Consider the following 24,271-nt stretch of genomic DNA (forward strand, 5'->3'; position numbering starts at 1 on the left):
TAAAATAAAACCTTAAGCTTTGCAAAGTCATAAGGCACCCATTTCACTCTTTACCAATTGTCTAAACACAAACTGTTTTGGGGTGTGTGTGTCATTTCTTCATTTAGATGAAACTGGCATTTCAGAACTAAAAGGAAAAAATGAGCTTAAATGTTTGGCCTCACCCACCCTGTAGCACTGAAGTTGAAATGTATCTTCTGCATATCAGAAAATTACCATCTTTGTCATTTAGTATCCATTTCCTGGTTTGACTGTCATTGTGCCCATGGTTAATGAATTTAAGCAATTAGTTAGAACAAATGGTGTCATTGTATTGGCAGAATGGGCAACACCAACAGCACAAATTGCCCCTCTTCTGTTTAGCTCCATGCATGCCCTCTAGATCTGCTCCACACATTGTTGGATTTTCCTAAGCAGATTTCCAGTGCATCCAGTGGGATTCCAGTGCAGAACAGACCACTCACTGCATGCGAAGAGCTCTATAATAGATTTAGTCAAATGCATTTCAAAAAAACACAGAAAATCATGATAAGGAATTTTCCACTCTCACAACATTGATTGTGACTGAGGTTAGCTTTGGCACTAAGCCGAATTTGTTAATGATTTAGGATAGTTTACTTTTTTGTTGGTTTCATGCCTTCAGATAATGAAGCTGAAAAGATTCCTTCTGTATTGTCCAAATCCATTTTAAAAGTATATGATTAGATGTCATTCTTTTTAAAAAAGCAGATTAATTGGATTGCATTCAGTATTGTAGACCGTCTAAGTATACTTCTTATAACATGGATATACCAGTTGTTTATTACTTTGGGTCAAGAGAGCTACATTATCTGCATTTGTATATTTTCTGATTCATTATATCTTTATTCTAAACAGAAATCTCAGACCTTAAAAAAAAATCCTTTTTGACCTGAAATGAACTAGAAATAAGTTTTTAGTGGAATACGTTTCCAGTAAAAAAAAGTGAAATGAATAATTCAGGCAGGAGCTGGTGGAATTTCAGTTATATAAACAACAGAAACCTCTTTCATATGTTAAGTGTCCCTTGTTGAAATTGATAGCTGGACATGCCAATTCCAAAATGTTATAAATCACTGAAATATAAAAATTATAATTTTGACCTGATAGGATATAGTGTGGAAGGATGCCAATGTATGGTATCTTGGTTCAGTTAATTTTTCCTTGGCACTGAGAGAAGTTGTTAAAGTTGGAGAAATAGTTGTACATCCAATATATTTAGGAGTCTGCGCAGAAGTAAAGCTGGACTGGCATACCAGAAGTATAGCTTCTTACATGGAATTTTCAAATACAGTTCTCAGATTAGATGTCCTGTTCTTAAAGCTCTTAATGACTTTGGGAGCTGAATTTTATTCATATATTTATTTAAATGACTTAGCCACCCATCTAACAAAAGTGACTCTGGGCAGCATACAAAGATTAAAGTATAAAACCACAGCATACAACCCCCAACACCCAAGGATTACCCCAGTCACAAAACCCACATCCACTGCAGCAGAATCTAAAACTTTATTTTTACTTCTGCTAAAGTTGGTGCGTATACTTTAGAATTTGTGCAATAAGGGTTCAACCCAGAATGATAAAATGGAATTCCTGGTCATGCCAAGGCTTCTAATTGCATTTGGGCAATTACATACAAAACCTCAACCTGGGAAAGTTGAAGATACAGGCCCTCTCCATTGTGTGCACGGGTAATGCATATGATCCTGTGCTTTTTAGATTGTTAGTTATCTTACATCTTACCAGTTTGTAAAGAATACATTCAAAACATTAGTACCTTTTATACAGTGACGTTAATATTGATTACTATAAGTAACAAGAGATGCATATAGTAAGCAAATGCTCTGCCCCCAAATGCTTTGCTAACTATGTAAAGACCTTCGGTCAAGATGTAATTAAAACTCTCCAGAATTGTTACTCAGTCCACATAATGTGCCTTTACTTCTGCATAAATGATTTCTCTAAAATCAGGGAAAGCCAGACTTCCAGGGAAGAAATGGTGAACTGAAGATGGCTCTGTGAAAAGCAGAGCTGGCTCTTTGTAATTCCTCTCAGGACAAGGAGAGGACTTGAGATTGCCCACAAGTGCTCCAGACAGTTGCTCCTCGTGAGGAGACTACAGACAGTTGTCTCTGGCGGGTTTAGAGCTCTGGGAGATGAGGGGATAACCATCTTGCTCAAACTGTGGTCAATGCCTTTAAAAGGACACTGGGTTTGCATAGTTCCTTTTCTAATCACTTTTGGAAATTGCTTGTTAACTGCTTTTCAGCTATTGGAAAGCTTTGGATTGATAAGTTTTTGTCAGGCCTAGCCCAAGGAACTCCTGGAGACCGTGTAGGTTCAGTCAACAAGGTTTATTAGCCAGCGCTTATTTACAGAATCTTTTCAGACTGACCAGTAGTTCCCAGGCACAACTCTCTACTATCTTCTGGAATGTTTAGGGATGCGCCAGCTTTCTCCGCTTATCTCCAGAGTGTTGCTCTGGAGACGAGAGCACCGTTTTCACCCCCCTTCCTCCATTCCAGTCCATCACAGTTTTATAGCACCAGGTGAATTTCCTTCAATCTTTAGCAAAGGAAGTTTTAAATACATGTTTAAGGACTTTAAAAAATTAATAAAAGCAAAAGGATGATTAGAACTTTGATTTTGGAAAATTACAAATGGACTAAGGGTCCAGATGGATTTGAAATAAGATTGTGGAATTAATTATAAGAATCCTTCCCATGGGAAAATGCTTTTGTTTTGAATTCTCTTTAAAAAAAAATGATAGGATGAAACTTTGAGGGTTGGACACTACAGGAAACCAGAAGGAACTAAAGATTACTATTAAAGGAGAAGAACACTTAAAATTTGAATTAGAAATAAAGAATGAAGCAAAATATTTTAATATTAGACATATTGAAGGATATTTTTGAACACTGCAGCCAGATGTTAATTTTAAGAGTGTCTGCCTCTATAGATAGACTGTGTTTAAAAGTTGTTAGATGTTATGGAAGAGGAACCAATTTTACCTGACAAGATTGAGACTGATTTGAAAGTGGATTTAAAAATGACAGGCTACAAAAATGACATGGAAAAAAATGTTACATTGGACATACAAAAGAAACCAGCTGGTATCTTAATAATTAAAAGGGATATACAAATAACAAACTAAGAGAGTGAACTCGATAATTTTCCTATACTGGATTTACAAAAGAGGCTTGTTAAAGTTTTGAAGAATTTTGCGAGAAGGGACAAAGAAAAAATGAAAAGAAATCAAGTTCTAGGACATTATTTGAAGGGACTAAAGATCTAGATTGTTAGAAGTCAAAGGAAGGAATATAAAGTTGGTTTATTTGATCAAGATTAATATGTTGTTATATCTGGTAACCCTTAATGGACTTTTGCTGACATCAGGTTTGAAATGATGAGGCTTTAAGGATTTGTTTATAGATAAGAGATGGGATATGTGAAGAAAAGATCATTTGTTACATTTTAAGAAAAGGTGGTAAGTTACTAAAATTGTTTATGCTTGTGATGAAGGTGGAAGTTATTTCTTTGTCTATTTCTTTTTTGTTGTTGTTTACTATATTCTTATTATTTATTTATTTATTATTTTTTCCTTCTCTGCACTATTTTTTTCTTTTATTTTTTTTAGCTTGCATTATTTTTTATTGTTGCATTAGTAATTTTTAACAAAATTATTAAAAAAATATTACTGAGTAGCTCACAGGTAGGCAAATAAAGTTATAAACTCCAAAAATAAAATCAGGGAAAGTTATATTTATAGTAAATAAAGTATACATCCATGACAGAAATGCATTTGATAAAATACATTGTGAATCTTTCACTGTTGAACAAATCCAGATATGTTTATATAACAACCTAGAAAACGCTAAAGTGCATGCAGTGTAGTAAGAGATTGATTTTTCTATGTATACAGTGAATGTAGTTAGCTAATTTTAATGTGAAGTGTCATTTTGGGTTCTGCTTCAGAGCTATATTTGAAAATATTAGTCAGGCTGATGCAAGGTTGTTTTATTCTTAAAGTAAATTCTAGGAACCAGAAATCAGTAGGGGTACCTTTTCCGAATAACATAATTTATTAAAAGTAAATGCTTCTGTGACCTGCAGCTCGTTTCATCAAATGCATACAGTGGCTAGAGTGATGTAGGATTTAAATTGGGAAGGTGGGAGAGGAGAAAGGGGAAGACAAGTTGGTTATGCAGACACAGGATACATGTGAGACAGATTAAAAGAACCTTATCAGCTAATAATTGTAATGTATTAAAACCCATTGTGTATGTTGAGATCTTCTGAGATTGCCCAAAACCTTTTGATGAATGTGAATTCAACAGTTTTTTGCTGTTAAAGTCCTGTTTTTCCAAAACAGTCACTTTGAGGTTTACCATAGAGTGTCTTGGAAGGTTGAAATGCTGCAATATTACTTTCTCCTTGTTTTGAGTCCTGGTGTCAAATTTGTGTCCATTAATTGTTTGTACAAAGTTTGTCTTTTGTCCACATAGAATCTTGAGAGGCATTACTGGCAGATGATAGCAAATATTACATTAGGGGAAGAGCATGTGTCTAATCTTGGATTCTAAGAGCCATGAGTGATTCTTTCATTTTTGGAACATAAAACACTTTCCAGGTGGCCAATTGCTTTTGAAAATGCTATTTCAAACTTACTTTCTAAAATGCTTGAGAAGAAGGGCATCCAAGGAATAATTATTGAAAAGAACTCACATATGACCAAATAGCTCTTTGGATCCCAACCTGACCTGTAAGATCAGAAAAAGTCTTCAGTATTAGAGATACTTGAAGCATAGCACAAAAGTGTGGATTGTTTTTTGACTAATGTTATAGTAAACAGGACCTGAGATACAAGTGACAGTATGCGAACTACTACAGTGTGGATAGATTTATCTAGCTTACCCTTCATTTGGCAGCCCTTTGGATTTTTTGAAACGTAATATGGATACTTCTTAGGTAATAGTTAGAAATATTAAGGAGAAGCTGAATGGTAACACAGATGGGTAAAGTTATGTATTTCTTCTCTTCGAAGGAATTGGATTAGGTGATCATGAGGTTCCTTTCAGGTTTGTGAAAAGCTATTTAGAATGCTGTAGCACAAAATGCGAAGGATAGTGGTGGTAGGGAAAATTGGTGTGGACTCCTTAGGTTACTGCCCTCTCTTTCTACCATGATTAATTCTTATATATTTTTCAAGGAAGAATCTGTTTTGGAAGAAGACTAAGGGCTCTTCTTCATAGGTGTGTTAATATAAATTTCCCCTGTCCTTGGATGGGCAGAAATGTACATTGACATAGGTGGTGCTGCACCCATGGCTGAGCTTTACTGTTCCTCAGTTGTGAAGAGGGTGTTTTTCTGTCCTTGCAGATTTAATGGGTGACAGTTTTAGGGGTGGATTTCCTGGATTTCTTTCCCTTCCCTCCATCACTTGCTGATGAGATAAATAACCACCAGTCACTTTCCATAGCTTGTGGAGGGAACACTGGGTGTGTGCCTAAGTCTAAGGGTTTAGCCACCTTTTGAGTTCCTGGGTGATAATTGGTCTATCAGAAATATCAATCTCCATGAAAACTAGAATCCTCTAGTTCTTTTTTTATTTAATTTTTTTATTTAAAATTTTATTTTATTTTATTTTTGACTTGGAAATATCCATTTGAAAAAGTGTCATTCCAGTCAGTCTGTCTTTTGCCTATCTATCTACATTGTCTAATATTTTAGTATGGTGGAAGATGATGGAGAGTGAAATGGGATTGAGCTCACATATATTATTGTGTCTGCCTCCCATGCCCAACTGTCATTTGGCTTTTAAATTTTCTTGATTTGGAAATGTTGGCCTTCCAGTTTATCATACTGACATGGGATCAATATTCCCATGTCAGTATGATAAACCTGTCAGTTCAGAGGTTGTTTGCTCACAGTCCTGTCCTTCTTCATCCTCTGCTTCTCCTTCACCTCACTTACCTGTCAGCTGATGTTTTTTCCCCTCACCCAGGAATTCTGGTCTTCCAGAAGTTCAGTTTCCTGTGTCAAGATAATAACATCTATTATCATGTCTGAGAGATTGGTGGGGTGTAGGAGGGATACAGGATGATTCAGGAAGGAGCTCTGTTGATATTCCTGTGAACTCTTCCCCTGCTACATCTAGTTTATCTGTCAGGATATTCATTCATTCATTCATTCATTCATTCATTCATTCGTTCGTTCGTTCGTTCGTTCATTCATAACCTTGGCTTAACCCAAGGAAATGGCACTGCTAACAGCAAGTGGCACCTAGCAGAACCCAGAAGTAGCACATGAAATAGGCAAAATGGTATTGGAGTACTCCAAATGGGACCACCTCCAACAGTAAATAATAAAACCTGTATGAAATACATTTTCTGAAACCCACGTTTGTCAGGACCAGGGAAAACCCTGTAACAAACTCAGCTGAGATGTAACCAGTGAGTCATCTTTTCCCCTGTTGAAGTCAGGCAGCAGTCTCCCCCCCGCCTCCACAGGCAGATATTAACAGCCTACAGAAGGGCCACCATGCCCAAGTGTAATAGCAAATCTATTGGTCTTCAGAACCTGGTATGCCTGTGTACATGAGGAGCCTAACAAGTGTTTTCCAAAATGCTGGTCAGACTACATGGCCAGGTGCCTCTGCACAGGTCAATTTAGTCTCTCCTGAAATTCAGGCTGTAATGGCAATAGACGGAAGTGCCCAGTAACCAGACAGCATAATCATAAAGGTGTCACAGATAGTTTGTATAGCAAGATTTTATTGGAAAAAGGGAGAAATGCTTCTTTATTAACAGTGAACAATGAAGGTAACTTCAGGCTGCCTCCTCAGTGGCCTGAGGATGAGACAGAGGCACTGTCCAAGAGGTCATGTACTTTAAAAACAGGTGTCTTCATGGCAAGATAAGTGGAACATGAGGGTCAGCTTTGAAATCAGGGCAACTTAACTTTTCATAATGAATAACTTTGATTTAAGCAGTAAAATGAACTTTTCTGGATGTAAAACCAGTTGAACATATTTTTACCTGGATGTAGATTGAGATGGACTAGGGGATTTCTATTTAATAAGAGTTTATGTTTTTTCCAGTTCCAGAATAGTTTTGCTGGAGGAAACTTGCATGATGAATATCTACAACAAATAGATGCTGTCAACACCCAACCTGGAACACATCTTCAGCCTCTTCATCATTCAACAGAATCCAGATCTTTCTCAGATTTAACATCCAGTGGTTTTGTGTAGTTCAATGGCAAAATCCTGTAGAGAACTTGATCGGGACTCTTTAAGCGGAGAATGAAAATCAGATGTTGCACTTAATATGCATGCATATAGAGTATGTCATTCAAAACGTGCTATTTATATGTGGAAGTTTGAGCTATTATTATGGCCTAAAAGTGTGCACAGGTAATTTTCAGTGAGAGTATGCACCATTGTAATATAATTGCTGCATCACATTATAGAACATAAGATAAGGCAAATGGTTTTATTGTTTTGGACATAAAATGGATACTCTGAGAATCTTATTTGGAATGGCATAAAAAGTTTCATACATTACTTCAAGCTTTTTTGAAGCTGGTGTTCTAATCAGAAGAGCAAGTAAAGCATACAGTTTAATTGCATACTTGCATACGATTTTCCATTTCTCCTTTTATTTTACACTTCAGGTTCTAGCACTTTAATAAAAAGTTTGATAAAAAAAATTATATCCAGTTTTAGGTTTTATACAACCAAATTCATTGCATTCCTTCTTTACAGTTAGCCTTAAGTGCCTCACATTGTAGCTTCCTTATTTTTGAAAGGCGCTTGTAGGAAAGGAAAGGATATTCACTATAAAAACTAGCAGTCCGTATTTTATGACTGTTCTTTTGTTGCTGTAGTTTGTTTGAAAGCTTAAGGATGTTACCTTAAGCTTTCTTTCTCTACTAAATATAGTTCTACTGTTCAGGGCTTCAGGTAGGGCTTCTTGTGAGAGATTAAGATTCTTGGTTTTATGTTCTGCTGCTTTTTTGCGTTCTTCAGGTAGAACAGGGTAAAACAGACATCTTGTAGGAGTATTCATCTCCTAAAGATTATTTCTGATATTAAAGAAAAAAAAAACATGTGCCTTATCTTGTGTTACAATGCTTATTCAAAAGTCTTTTTGAAAAGTATAAAGCCGTTCTATGCAAATAATTCCATTTAAAATGGTTACTGAGTGGTTAATTTTAAAAATCAGTGCAAACAATGTCTCAGTAGTAAATACTATTAACTTTTACTTTGGTAAACATTTCTACACCAAGTGTCACATTTTGATTGGCTGATTCTTTCCTTCTGTTTCAGTGGGAAAAGGGTCCACTGACATTAAATGTCCCTGATGATTGCACTCTGAAGGAAAAAGCTATCTTTTTATTTTGCAAATTCACTTTAAATGTCCTTGTTCACCAGATGAAACTTAAAATTTATTTTAATTCAAATTTAGAAAGAAATTATCCTTGCAAGAGAAAGGATACTTTAAACTTTGTTTTAAAAATGGGGAAAAAAAAAAGAAAACCTAGTATTAAGTTTTGTTTTTTTTTAATCAGAAGATTTTTAGAAGTGTAAACACCAATGTTTGGTGTTTCATAGTAGTTTAACTGAGGGCAGGAAATATACATGTACAGGCAAATGAATGCCGATATATGATGTATAGTTAATATGTAATAAGTACCATTTATTACATTGTAAAATACTTTAAAGAAGTTAATTTTAAATTGTTATCCTATACAATTATGACATATATTGCATAACTGTGTACTGCAAATGACAGACTAGTGGTTGTAGGTGTTTTTTTTTTTTAATGAAAATACTGCCTCAGGAGTGTGTTCAGATTTTTGATGAAAGAACAGTTTCAGTCAAACTTAAGATAAGAACACAGGAATGTTTGTAGAAGCATGGTTGTAGATCGGTTCATTTCAAGTGATTCAAATGAACTGCATTCTTTAAAAAAAAAATACTTCCCAAATGTATGTAATGTTCACCTTCTTGAAAAGATTGTTAGGCAATTTGTACAACTTTGAATTTAAGAATTAGCACAACTTTTAAAGAGCTTTAAAAAGTACTTTTTGATTGCATACTACATTTGAATAATATTCATAAATAAATATAATTGTGGAGCCATATTGTCTCTTAAGGCACTAGGGACTTTGCTTTGGCCATCCCTAAATGTATTAGTTCAGTAGTAACTTAAATATTTCTGAAAAGTTCATGTGGTCTTGTTTCTAAATGATTTCTATTACTTTTTTAAAAAGCAGTATATGATTACTATTATCATTACAAGGGTAATGTTAACCATCAGAAACTCTACTTTAAAAAGTCAAGGTTCAAAGAGATAGCATAGTTTTTATATAAAAATAAAAATGTGGGGAAAACCACAACAAAAAATTCTGTGTATCATTTCACTGCTAAGCCAAATATCCAATCACATAAGTGCCAAGGTTGCAATACAAACTGTGTGCTGCCTTATTGTAAGTTAGTTTGTGTTATGCATAATATCAGTTTGTTTTTCTTCATTAGGTTGTGCCTATATCCAACAAACCTGTGTATTGGTGTTGCACTGTTGATCTACACCATACTCTTAAAAAGCAATTAAATTCCGACTTCAACCCTTGAAAACGTACCTGTCTTCCCCCCATTCCAAAGAAATTATTGCCTAGTTTTAATCAGTATTAGTACACCATTTGTAGATTTTGTCTTGACTTTTTCTCTTTCCTTCCATTCCCCATTCGTCCATGTTTTATGTCATACAATTAATTTCTTGTGTATAAGGTTATAATTTTATAGCACTTTTAATGAGCTTCAGTAAAACTTGTAAAGCTTAATATGTGGTAATAAAATATCACCTGAATACACTGATACATAATTTATTTAAACACACCATACTTGGTTTATATTATGAGAAAACACATTATTAGAGAAAAATACAGACATTTGATCCTATGTCACCAAACTTTGTTTTCAGAAATGCAACCTACAGTAATGTCAGATAAACCACAAAATCAGCATTCTTAAATATTGCCCCTTCAGTAATTCCTTGCATAAATCCCTCAGATCACCGTGGCTACCAACACCAAAATTCTTGGGTGACTATGGGTTGTTTTCCAGTAATAACATTCTTTCCAGACACATCAAATGCTTGAGATGCTTTTATCACTTTATTGACAAAAGCAGTTAGAATTCCAAGTAGGACTAAACCGAATGGAATAATTAGAAACAAAGGAGAGGTCTATGCTTTACTTGCTGCTGTTTAGCTTTGTATACTGGGCAGATGGACAGCAGTATAAAAGACTATTTCTTGAACATTATTCTAGCATCAACTCTCAAAATGTTTCATAAAACCTATGTAGGCACATTTTAAAAGTATGTGTTAAAATACTTCTAGGTTGCCTTTAAGGGCAATAGCACTGATTCCATTCTAGACCAAAATCTGTTCACAACAATGCTAGCTATTGAATTCCTGCCTCATAGAATGTAAATCTGGCTGGTATTTGGTGGAGTGTGTGAGAATCCTTGGCTTAGGACCATGGGATTTCCGTTCTGAAGAAATGTTCTTCAGAGTATTATCCTATTACTAAAACGACATTCTGGTAAATATTTGGAATATGTAATATATATGGGATTCCTCTCTCACAACACTCTAACAATTAGCTTTAGTTCTTTAAATTGTAAAATGTATGATTTAAATACATTTTTAGCCAGCTTTGCATTAAAAGTAATACCAAAGCAAGCAAAATAAATAAATCCTCAGCTGTACACAGTATGAGAAGTTGTGCTAGAACAAAATAAACCAGTTTTTTTGGTTGTGCACATTATTCTGAGACTTGCATTTAGAAGAATAGCCTGAACTGAAGAGGGAGTCTTGGGCTCTTAGCTCTTACAAATCTATTTATTAGGCCCTTTCAGAGTTAAACATGGCTGGATGCAGAGTTGTGTCACCAATCAAACTGAAAGCTGGTTTGGAGGGAGTATCAATAAAAGGAAGTAGTAGCACCTGGGCAAGAAGGAAAGAGATCAAATTTGGAGAAAGAAAAAAAATGCAGAAAAATGAAAACGTAATTTGAGGGGGAAAAAGGAAGCCAAAATCTCTCTCTGAATCAGGAGACTAATAGGAAACTCTGAGTTTGGAACAGTGAAATGTCATCCAACAATTTTTGCCAGAATCTTGTGCAGATAGCAAGAGGGACCATTTCTGGGGCAATGATATGAATGGGAAATCCACACGATATGCCTTGCGAAGAAGTGAATTCTTTCTTCACTACCTTCTTCTGATTTGGAGGACAGTAAAGGAAGAGGAACCCATCTGGTTTTAAAGGAATTGGGTGAGAAACCATAGACTAGGTTTGTGTGGGGAGAGAGTTTGGTCTGTATTTCAGTAGAGATTAATTCAGTTCTGATTAGTCTCTTTGTTTAATTATTACAATTGTAATATCTTCTGTTTGTATTTTACTTTGTTTCAAATAAAGTTATTTTTTAATCAACTCTGAAACTTTCATTGTGCTACTTAACACCTTCATCCACCAATATTACTGGCCTTCCAGAAGGGGCTGAAGACATGGCTTAACTGTCTGGCCTGGGGATCTGGTGGTGGTGGTGTGAGACCTGCAAAATGGCGATACTGCTAGTGAGACTAATTGCACACTCCCGCAGGTTATGTTGTTTTAATGGTCTTTTGTTCTATTCTTTTGGTTATTTTTGTATTGTGTATGTGTGTGTTTATAAGCCACCCAGAATCACATACAGTATGTGAGATGGATGACTACATAAATCTAAAAAACACGCTATTCAGAGTTGGACAGGATAAAAAATATGACTCTAAAAAAGATTGGCTTTAAAAATTATGATGGGGATAAATATTGGAAAAATGTTTTTGTTTGGGGTTTATCTTCCATTTTGTGTGTGTGTGTGTGCATGTGCGTGTTTTGTCAGGAAAGGATTATGTTGGGGCTGAATATGTATTCATAGTGCCCTCTGACCTCAAAAAGGTTATAACATCTGCATATACAGTAATATTCCTGCTGTTGTGAAGTGTGACACATAAGCCTCAACAGGAAAGTATACAGATAATCCACTTCTAGGGAACTTTGTAGATGAGTCCTACCACCTTCTTGGCAATCTACCCCAAAAACAGAAGTTTGGAAATGGATGGATCCAAGGAGGGCCTTTTAAAGAGAGAGTGTAATCTTTTTCAAGGCCGCAGACATCCCTTGCATAAAGACGTGTTGACAACTCTCTGGCTCCAGTCAAGTTTGTACCATGGTGGTAATGGGGCTAAATGTTAGCATTTCTCCCTTACTGTGTTGGTTGACTGTCAACTGGTGACATTGTTTAGGGTACTTGTCTGCCTGTTGGGAAGAAACACACACACACACACACACACAGAGGAGGCAAGAGGGACAGAGTTCATAGTAGCACCCTGTTTGTTTGTTTGTTTGAATTTGTTATGGCCGCCCATTCCAACCGACTTTGAGAGGCTTACAAAATCTAACACAAAGTTAAACTATTAAAAACATAAGCAAAACAAGACAGCATGGACTAAAACAGCTACTATAGAAGGCAACATAGCAGCCCCACTCCCCAAACACCTTAACGCCAGGCCTGGGACCAAAGCCAGGTTTCACCATCCATATGTCTGGGGGATGCTGTTTCAGAGGGTGAGGGCCCAGACACAAAAAGCATGCTTCCTAGATCCCACAAGCATAGAAGGGACCTGGTGTGAACCCAATCTGCTGAAACAAGCAGGCAGAAACAATGAGAGAAAGATGGTCCCTCTGATAACCAGATAACCCTATCCACTTCATCAAAGACCAGAAGGAGTCTCTCTTAATGTGGCAAAATAGTTCCTTTGTCACCACATTGGAGTCCACCCAAGAAGAGTCAAGGCTTTGGTAAATCACAGCATCCTTATTGGCAAAATGCTGTTGAAATGGGTCACAGCAGCCAGGCAAGTACTACCTGTTAATTTCTTCCCAACAGACAGACAAGTACCCTAAACAATGCCACCAAATCAACCAACACAGTAAGGGAGAAATGCTGACATTTAGCCCCATTACCACCATGGTACGAACTTGGGCTCACATCTGTACTTGATCAGGTTCACTTCTCCACCACTCCAGGCGCTGCTTCTGCCACTTCATCTCCCACAGTTCTTCAATAGACAGAATAATAATTTGGGACCAATACACAGAGAGACTTGCTATTTACTACAGCTCTTTTATGTCAGTCCCCTTATTCTTGAATAACATATTCCCTTCCAAGATTGCTAAATTACTCCATGAGACGTTTGCCAGATATTCCAGATAAGATACTAACATTTCACCCAGTTTGTTTCCAGAGCTGTCTTAAAAGGAATTGTAATTGGTTGCTGTGGCTGACATCTCCTGCATAGCAACTCCTCGGTGTGATATTATTTAAAAACTCTGTGTTTGCAGCTCTGGGAGCTGGATTTCAGTATTGTTTTATGTTCTTGGCCTCTCTCATGGTTGTTGGCTGGCCCTACTTCCTCCGTGCTCAACCTCTTCGCCTACACTGCCATTCACTTTGATTGGATATGGCAACTCATGCAGTTTTGCTGATGATATCATAAATGTTCATGAATGCCACCGCCAATCAAATAAATGAAGTAATTGGGGAAAGGATGTTAATAATGAGCAGCATTTCTCTGGGTTCAGATTGTATGAGCTTTTAAATTGGGAGCCATCTTAAAATGAGAGTTTATTCATGAGGCAAAGTTAAAAAAAAAAAAGAAGCGAGACGGCATTTTTTACAAGGATTCTTGCAGCAGACAAAACACTTTTCAAAGGGAACTAGTTATAGATAATTAGAGACAGATAGACTTTGGTAAGCCAAAGAGAGTTTTGATATTAAGCTCTCCTAAAAATAGTATTCAGCTTCGGCTGTGTTTATTGGTGCACTTATACATAATTGGGAATGGTCTCAGTCAGAGGACAGCTCAGATGTTTTTAGATAGCTGTTTGGTGTCTTTGGTACAAACAGCATGAGCTTGTGGTAGACTTCAAAAACCCTTCCACTGCATAGTATTTGTTAGCTACTAACATACATACAGTAGATCCTGGAGCTTGCCAATCAGCTCAGATCCTGTTTGAATCAATTCAGTTTAAATCATTGAATCAATTCAGAGCTCCTGCTTGGTTTAGATTTCTGAATTAGATTATCAAACCAAACTGATTCAGAAAGACATTTCAATTCAGAAACAAGCGTTTCTCCACAGGCTGAAAGACCATTGATTTGATCTGATAATTCTGTAAAAATGAACTACCTGTTTTGGAAAGTCATTTTGATTTAGAGAATCATTGAATCAAATCTCAGAACTCAACTTTTTCATACTCCTAGTACACACGACCAAATTCTGCAGCAGCAATAGTAGAATAACCATAATTGCTTTTTTTAAAAGTTGCTTTTTTAGGTTCCTTTTTTTTTTTTTTTTTTGGACCTAAACTTTGCAGACTTTGGGGCTCAGCTCAGGTAACTATGTATTGGAGGGTAGTACAGCAAGACAACAAGAGAAAGATAGATAGTAAGATACAGTCCATACAATGTGCCACAGGGATATATCAGGAACTGCATTATCAAGCATGATTCTGTCCATCCAACCTAGTCATCTAGAGAAAACCTGCTGAGAATCACACCACTTCAAGAAGTCCATTGGGTGAGGACAGGACATCAGGATAATATGGAACACTCTGCTTCAACCGTCCTGGTATTCAGAAAGGCCTTGAAGATGATTTTATTCTAACAGGCCTTTGGCCCATTGAATCATTGTTAGGCAACTCTTGTGTATTTCTTATTCATTCTCAGGACTTTTTTCCCTGTTAGTTTTGCTTGTTTATTATTCTAAGACCTAGTAATTGGGTGCAGTAAACAAAAATTCTTCATTCATTCATTCATTCATTCATTCATTCATTCATTCATTCATATTTATAGACCACCAAATCAAAAGATTCATGGTGGCATACAAAGTTAAAACAGCATAAAAAATGAAATATAAAATCATATACGTACAACACATTGGGAATAAATATACAAATACCAGTAACCCATGATCATCTGGTGAGGATCACAAATCACCTCTGACCTCTTTGAAAAAACACATTCATAGAGCTTTTCTGAAAGACACCAAGGTTGGAGTCAAATAAACCTTTGGAGAGATAGTATTCTAGAGGGCAGGGGTGGAAACAGAGAAGGCATGGCTTTAGGATCCCACAAGGTAGCACTCTTCAGTCGGTAGGACTTAAAGTATGCCCCCTTGTTTGATCTTATAGAAAGGAAAAAGACAGTCCCATAAATAAGCAGACCCCAGTCACTTAGGGCTTTATAAGTGACAGTCAACACCTTGAATTGCACCCAGAAGCCAGGTAACCAGTCCAGCTCATGGATCAGAGATTTTACATAGGAGTACCATAACTGCTTGTGCAACCATATTCTGGACCAGCTGTAGCTTCTGAGTGGTCTTCAAGGGCAGACCCATATGGAAAACATCACAGTAAACCAAACATGAGGTGACTAAAGTATAAGTGACCTTCAGCAGGGTTTGTTGATCCAGAAAGGGGCACAGTTGGTGTACAAGATAGATTTGTGCAAAGCTTTCCTAGCTATAGCTGCTACTTGCTCTTCCAGCAACAGCTGGAAGTTGTCAAATTGTGTACTGGTTCCACCTGGAGAAGTGCAATCCCACTGAGAAGTACAAATGGCCTTTCTTCAGACACAGCTGACCTATGAACTGAGAGCCACTTGGTTTTGTTAGGGGTGAGCCTAAACCTGATCTTCCCCATTCAGACCATCACAGCTTTCAGACACTGGGATAGCGCATCAGCATCACTTGATCACAGAGATCAAGATATACAAATGGACACCATCAGCATTAGATAAGATAAAATGATATTTTTATAGTGTCTGTCATATACATAAAATGCTGATTTTCAGCATAGGAATTATGGAAAATGGTAATCATGCTGACACAGCATCCTTTTGTGAACATCAAAAACTCAGGAATATTCAACATATGAGTACTTCCAAGAAGCACCATGTTCAATGCCATTCTAATGATGTCAGCATCCTCAAGATATCTATCTATGCATTTTGCACAGATGTCTATGCACACGCCATGGAGTGGTGCCATTCAATTAACTTTTGGGAGAGTTATTGTGCTGATGGATGGAGAATCCTGACCCTTTTCATATAATTTCTTTCCAACATTTTGTTGGATTGGAAAGAATAAAAAGCAAACACATAAGAGCTAATGAAGTTACCAATGTTATTTCTAAATTGGCTTTGGTTACATAAAATCCCTTTTTAATCCTTCCAAGACCATTTAAAAATGTAATATTCAAAGTTATGAATCAGTAGTACACTTAGTAATTTTAGACCTTGAATGTAATGATCTTATTCCTATCTCCTCATCAAATGACAGCCAATTTTATTTCTTTCACTTTCAAATGTAGTAAACCAGTCTTTATGTGTTTGGCTTCCAGTGTCCCCTGCTAATTTTCTGCTCCAAATTTCTACTATGAAACCCTCAACTGTTCTTGATTAAAAACAGATCAAATGGGGATCACGACCATCTCAAATCTTACTTTCAAGAGATTATACAACAGCATAATTGAACATTTGCAATAGAATAATATATCCAGTGTTTATTAGGGCTGTGTGATGGCTCAAGTAATCCACTTTAAGGCAGTGCCTTCTCATGGAAAAAAGAGGCAGTCCACTTTTCAATCAAAAGCACTGAGGTTGTGCGGCAGTTCTGACGCAATGCCTAGAAGCTGGTTGCCACTTTGTGTGTAGTTATATCAAAGAGGCATTTTGTTGAACGGCCTTAGGCAGTGTTAATCCTTTTCTAAAGATCAGTAAGAAATGGAAAGTGTCAGGGTCATATACAGCTACCCAAAATTTGCACTGTGCACTGTGATATCATAGGGCAAACTCCTTCCCATGTGTTCTTGCCAGACATTTACAAAGAGACTAATATTTATGATGCCTAAGAGAATGGTTTGTTAACTCAAAAACTCTGTTTGGCAATATAATGTGAAATAAACAGTATAACATACAAGAAATGCCAAGAATTTATGCATTACCCTCAACAATATAAATAGTTTCATATGCAAGTTTATAGTTCAGCTATGAAACTTTTATACATGTATAAAAAGGTTTTTTCCATCCAGTGTGTGCACTGTGTGAAACCTTCATTCGTTTTTTCAGTGTCTGCTGTGTAGGGTGAAATAACCTGAGCCATCTGTAGTAGATGTCTTTACAGATGCATCCTTAGTACCAAATGAATGTTTTGACAATGCTGTTCTCAAATGATTTCTCATGCAACTGAATGCTAGCATAAATAAAGTATATGTCTTTCCAGTAAAGCTATAAGGCACGTGCATTAATCAAAATATTTTGTTCAAGGATAATTATGAAGAATCACTGGAAGTGTGGATTAAGCTTTCAACACTTTCTGTCCCTCTCCTTCTCCCCTCCTCCCATACATATTTAGAGAGTGCTTCAGGTTTTAGCTCAAGTGTTTTAGTTCAGGAAGTGAGTGAATGAGAAATGATGTGGTGGGGAAAGAAGACTGTTGGTGAAGGAAGAATAGTGAAGTGGAAAAGGGAAACAAAGATCTGAGAAATAGTTTATGAAAGAGAAAAGCAGGGAATAGCCCAGGCTGGCAGCCATATCTTGTGCAACTTAAGCTGATTGTTTACCACCTCATAACTTACTGAATCCCTTCTTTGCCTATCACTCTGCCTACTCCTTGTCTAAGAGACTGATAATCTGAGGCCACTTCCTTCTGCCTTTCTTCCCAGGCTAACAGGCACAGAATAAATTTTCTTTAACACTTCTTCTGGTAGGATGTAGTTATTTAGGTGCTAGGCTTTGCCCATCCCTGTATTGTATGGTATGTCCTTGTAACGGTATGTGGGAATGACCTGGGAGACAGGGCAAGATCCACAGCCAGGGCAACAGTTGGATAAGAGGCAGCTTAGCACACAGCAGGAATGTGGGCATGGCAAACATCTCAGAAGGGACTCTCCCTAATTTCCTGGGTTGTAATGGTGATGGGGGAGAAATGTATTTTCAGACTTGCAAGATTCTGTTAATGTAACCCTTACAATAAAGTCCAATTACTTCTTCTAGGTGTACTTCCTGTCTAGACTACCTCACAAGGCTGACAGTCTTATATATAATTCTCCTTTCTGTTAAAGTTATAAAACTTCTTTCACTAACCATTACTCAGATCAGATTCCTACTCTCAGGAATACTCACACATAGAATACTTAAACCCCCAGCAGGATTATTGGCTCTGTGACTGAAGTAAAGGTGCAAAAGTCTTCCACAAAGGAGAGAGAAAGGACAAGCATTTGATTAGAAAAGAAAGCAGAAAGCTTCAGAAATGGAGTCAGCTTGTGGAGAAACTGGAATGACCAGAATTCTTTCTGTAGTAATTCAAGATGAAAATGAAGTCACAAGAAGAGACCTATAGGGTCAGGACAGGAGAAAACAGCTCAGGGGTGCTGCAAATGACAAAACAATTGGGATAATCTGCCTGGTGGCAAGTAATCCCATTCTTGGACATTTAAGGGATTTAAATCAAGCTAAGACATTCAGAAAACTCTCAGACTTATACAAGAAAAGATCCAATCTCCAATTCATCTTTCCAAAAAACCATTCAACAAGTATCAGTGTAGGGTGAGAATCTAAAGCCACATGTAAATTAAATCAATATATTGCAAGTAAGCTTGAGCAGCAAAACATGACTATATAGGGAGAAATGTTGGCTGCCTTTATTTTAAATTCATTGTCTAGACCAGTGTTTCTCAACCTTAGCAACTTTAAAATGTGTGGACTTCAACTCCCAGAATTGCAAAGGCAGAGAAACACTGGCCTAGACATTACCCAGCCATGGTACATTTGCCCAATTGCCCTAGGAAAGTGAATTCAGATAAATTTGTTAGGCTGCATTCCAAATGTAAATGAATCATTCTGGTCCAGAATAAGAAAAACCCAGAAAGACAGAGCAATGAATGCTCAGAGCGAATGGGCCATCAGTTGCTATCTATTTTGATTCTATCTATTTGATTCCACATCTCATTTTATATAAAAAAGTCAGGTTTATTGAACGCAATGAAAACAATTCTACCATTTACTTTGCAAAAAAGATAAAAAATCATCTAAGTTGGAAAAAGCTCTGCAAGATTCCATTGTACATTAGGCAAAACAGAGATGCTCAGTTTAACAATTAAACTTATATGTCCTAAATCAGGAGTCAAGTAAAACATATCCAATAGAAAGTCACGTCAGATTTAAAGGCAACCATAAGTATGAAGGATTGATTATAAAAGGCGCTCTCCATAAAAATGGACTGTTTGATTTAGACTGCAGAAAATAAAGCAAGAGCAGCTAACAATGCAATCACAACAATTGTATATATTTATGGCAATGGAGAATGTGGCACAGAGATCCAGGTGCTGTCTGAAAATTGAAGGTTTAGCCATGTGTAAATCAGTCCAAGCGTGCATACTATAAAGACCAAAGCCATTAATTCAATGTATGTGGAGACAAGAGAAAAATAGAGAAAGAAACCAGTAGAACTAGTGCATAGTGACATTTTTGGGCTAATACATTTCACCACACTAGATGGAAACAAATACTGTATATCCTAACATTTAGAAATGATGTTACATTATTACTTATTTGGTCAGTGAAGAGTCAAGTGCCGGAGAAATGTAAACAATATATGGCTTTAGTCAGCAATACATTGGGGAGAAAGCCTCAAATACTTTACACAGAAAATGGAGCTGAATATATTACATGTAAAGGGACCTGAAAGAGCAAGGAATTATCACTGTTCATGAAATTACAGTGATCTATGCTCCATAACAGAATGGTATGACAGAAGGGAAAAACATGCTCAGAATGAGGTGATAAGGTCCATGCTATAAGATGAAGGACAGATGAATACGGAGGAGAAGCCATCAACTACTTGCAGAACAGGCTCCAAATGAAAGTCACAGATGCAACATTATATGAGCGAAGTAGAATATCCATTCTGGCCATGTAAAGGATGGTTTCAGTGGTGGCAACAACTCATTTTCGGGAATCCTTCCCAAATGAGAGTTGCATAGCACTAAACCAGTGTTGTCCAAACTTGGCCACTTTAAGATGAGTGGACTTCAACTCCCAGAATTCCCCAGCCAGCAACTCCCATTCTGGGAGTTGAAGTCCACTCATCTTAAAGTGGCCAAGTTTGGACAACACTGCACTAAACATTCTGTCTTTGAGAAATGAGAGTTTAGAGCTACCTAAGACCATCAATATGCTGTTGGTTTTAACTATCAGCAGGGGAGATTTTACTTCTTTTTTAATTAATTTCAGAATGAATGATAGGGTATTCAAAGTACATTTAATAAATAAATGGAAACTGTGAATGGGATAAATGAAAAAGTACCAAAAAAGAACTAAAGCTCCCTGTAAGCTCAGTTTGGAAGGAGTGCCTTGCTTGCCATTTTGTTTTCTTCTCAAGAGTGTTACTTTTTCAAGAGCAATAAACGGATGGACATATACTGTTAATTCACAGGGTTGCAGCCAATTGTGTGTGTGTGTGTGTGGGGGGCTTTTCTGCTACTCCCTTTCTTTCTCTGACTTCTTCCTCTTGTTGCCTTCTTTCCTTCTGTCCCAGCCCAACCTGTTGAGTTCCAGGGGAAGGTCTGATAAATATTACCAAGAGTCTTAAATGACACGTGTAGGGGAAACTTACATTATTCCAAGGACTGCCGGCTGTCCCTCCTGATCTTTGATACTGTGTTTGAATACTGAACTTGTCTGGACACACAGTGCTAAGCAATAATGGAATTTGACTGATATTGCCTTAGTGTGACATATGGGCCCAACAGTATGATTTATAAGTCATAATTTATTTATGACTTTGCATAATATGTGAACACGCCAACATTGCTTATAACAACAGCAAAACTAAACTATGGCTAAGCATGATATTGGAAAGCCAACTAGTAATTGGGAAAAATTTAAGTATGCATATAACCTTGAGAAAAAATTACCATTGCAGATATTTTTCAACTTCCTGAGAGCTATGTGCTTTTCTGTGTACAAGATTAGGAGAATAAGGTTGTCATGATAATCTAGAATTCTGAATCTTTCTAGAAATATATTCTATATTTCAGAATACAGTTGAACTGTGAATAAAAATTAACCTTTGATTCTGTGCAACTGAAAAATTATTTGCCTCAGAAGTAGAATCTGATATGTTTACAATTTTAAAATGTATAAAAATATTTCTTTTTCCCAATAAGTTCTAATATTTGTGTAAATCAGATTTAAACTATGTTAAATGAAGGGAAAGAAGCACTATATCGGAGATGCCATATTCTCAGAATTTACTTTACACATATCCAGAAATAATTCAACAATATTGTTTCCAGAGAGTTGGCAGAGTTCTATTCTAAGAGGATGAGGTCAGTTCACCATCATGATTGAACAGTGACTGAAATGGTCTTGAAAAACTGCAATTTATTTTTCTCCTGGTTACATTTAGGAGTGTAAACTAGCAATCCAGAATATATTTCTATACTCTTATCAAAAGTTATTTTGAGAGAGATCCCAGAAACCATTTACTGGTTTTCTATCTCTATGCTGTGGTTGAAATCAACTTAATTCTTCTCCACAGATATAATGTAAAGCAGATGTGGGTGCATTATTGTGCTTATTTTTTTCCCTCCCAAGGAATGAGCCATTAAAACCTTCACTATAAAACAGTATATATAGCACTTTCAGATGAATGCATCAGCATTGATAAAATCATCATCAGTCAAAAGGCAGCTTTACTTGGAACAGGTCACATCCTGCGACAATACCTTCAACACCATCAAACAACAACATCTGCCTATCCCAGGTCCTTGGGAAGGACTCGATAGGTGGATAAAAATGCCAAATCTAGTCTAAACATCTGGCTGACTATGTGACCAACCACAGTAATAATAATATTATTAGTAATACTATTATTATTACTATTATTATTTCTGCAAACTTCCATAACTGCTGCTGATTTGGGGAGATGATTCTAAGCTAGACAGTTGAAAGGATGCATATTACATTATCTAGCTTGTAAACAGTCCAACTGTACTCAGCTATGCAAGTATGAAACATATTTCTTTTCAATCAGGACCTGTTAGAACTAACTTGCTTGTCAGAGGTCATGCCAGAAAGAGGGTCAAGCAGGACAGAGAGTTGTTCAATCATCACATCTCTTTTAACTGATGCATATTAAATTGCTACATGGCAGGAGACTTCCTTCACCATGATGAATCAACTGTTTTCTGTAAGATGCATTATGACCAAGTATTCACCATTTCCAGTGCTTTTTTCCATTTCAAAAGTTGATGATGAATGACAGGTGGTTTAATCCTCTAACTCAGTTTCCATTTCCATTTAGCTTCCAAGCAGACAGAATGAATGGCATCTGTCTACATTAATAAATATTATGCCAGGGAAATGCTCTGACAACTTTAATGACAACCTCCTACTGCTTGAGTTTTACTTGATTATTCAAACAAAGTGGACTGGACTCATTGGGAAAACCTTTAACATTTTTTGCATAGTCCTAGAATGTTCTGGGAAGTGAGCAGAAGGTCAACATGAACAGCTGAGAAATTGGACATTATCTCATCAGGTCAAGCTAGTGGCCCACATGTCATTAGGCACACAAAACTTAGCAAATAATTTTTTCACCCTTTTTCTTTTCTTCCTTTTCCTTTTTTCTTATTCAGCTTACAAGACATGATTTTTCCTGTTTCTGATTCTGTTTTTTTTCCAGGAAAGTCTACATGAGGGAGTGTACAAAATAAGAAAATGTTTGGAGACATGGACGAGAAAGCAAGTACCACAGTGATCTGCAGCATATGTGTCATGTTTGTGTTTCTGCCTGAAGAGAACACTAGCCGCACCTGCACCAAATGGAGGGACTGGAGACATGTATGGTCACACTAAGACTTGGGGAGTTTCTGGACAAGGCAGAAGGATGTCTCCAAAAAGGACACAGAAAGGAAGAGATTAGAACAAATAAAACAGGACCCTTAGAGGATGAGAGCTGACAGCATGTAACCCAGAGGATGAACAGACAATCCCTATCACAATCAATTTTAGGCCCTTCCCCTAGAACATGATTTGTAGACTTCTGAAGAAGGGGTTTTGCCCAGTGTTCCAAGGACAGAAGGAAAGAAGCTCAGACATTCATGGTGTTGAAGAATCCAATTCCCAAAGAGAAAAAGGCATGTGTAGTCATGGGAGACCTGCTGTTAAGAGGAACCACAATCTGCAAACCAGACATGATATCAAGAGAAGTGTGTTGTCTTCCAGGGGTGAAGATTTAGAATGTGACAGGCCGACACGACTAACCAATCCTACTGACTACTATCCCTTTCTTCTGTTTCATGTTGGAACAAATGACACTGTCAGAAAGAGTTTGCAAAGGTTATCAAGTGAGGAGCTAGGCAAGAAAGCAAATGAGTTCAAAACATAACAGGGGATTCCAACTATCTCAGCATCAAATGGGAATCAAACTCTGCAGCAAGCTGGGGAAGCTACAAGTCTTTCAGACAACTTCATCGTCCAAAAGCGGAGGAGGAGAGAACAAGGGGATCTGCTCTACTGGACTTAATACTTACTAACAGAGAAGAAATGGTTAAAGAAGGGAGGGACCTAAGGGGAGAACTAAGATTGTTTTAGATTTCAGTAGAGCCAATTTCAATAAACAAAGGGGGAAAAGTCGAAAGGATTCCAAGGATTGAAATCCTGAAGAGAAAACAGTTCAGATGGATTGAGAAATTCTAAAAAATAAATAATTAAGCCTCAAATACAAACAATACTAAAGATACACCCTATGAAACCAGCCTGGTTACATAAAGAATTCTCTGGTAAACTAAGAAACCAAAAGGGCAAACTTTAAAAAATGGAAAGAAGGTTATATAACAAAAACAGAATTTCAGGGAATTTCAGCTTGAATCAATAGGGATGAGGACAGGAAGGCTAAGGTTCAGAATGAGCTTGCAGTGAATGCCAAAAATAACAAAAAGCCTTCTTTGTTAAGGAAATGGGTGGTTGCTTCACTGGTTAGAGATGGCCAGATGGTAACAGGCAACAGGGAGAAGATGAATTGTTTAATTTCTATTTTGTATCAGAGATACAAAAGGAAAAACCCTGATCCTGTAG

General features: G+C 36.9%; 1 protein-coding gene across 2 annotated transcripts in view; it reads left to right on the plus strand.

Annotated features, from left to right (window-relative positions):
* AHR (aryl hydrocarbon receptor) overlaps nucleotides 1-11,520 on the plus strand; it is a 53,789-nt gene extending 42,269 nt beyond the window's left edge. For both annotated transcript variants that reach the window (XM_088150666.1, XM_088150667.1), the window contains exon 11: nucleotides 7,118-11,520. In XM_088150666.1, coding sequence (XP_088006792.1) covers nucleotides 7,118-7,270 — 153 coding nt within the window. In that variant the 3' untranslated portion in view covers nucleotides 7,271-11,520. The remainder of the gene's footprint in view (nucleotides 1-7,117) is intronic.
* Nucleotides 11,521-24,271: the final 12,751 nt, after the last annotated feature.

Source organism: Python bivittatus, unplaced genomic scaffold (genome assembly GCF_059951505.1).
Source record: "Python bivittatus isolate LINGU-HERP-01145 unplaced genomic scaffold, Pbiv_v1 ctg000610_np1212, whole genome shotgun sequence".
Taxonomy (NCBI): domain Eukaryota; kingdom Metazoa; phylum Chordata; class Lepidosauria; order Squamata; family Pythonidae; genus Python; species Python bivittatus.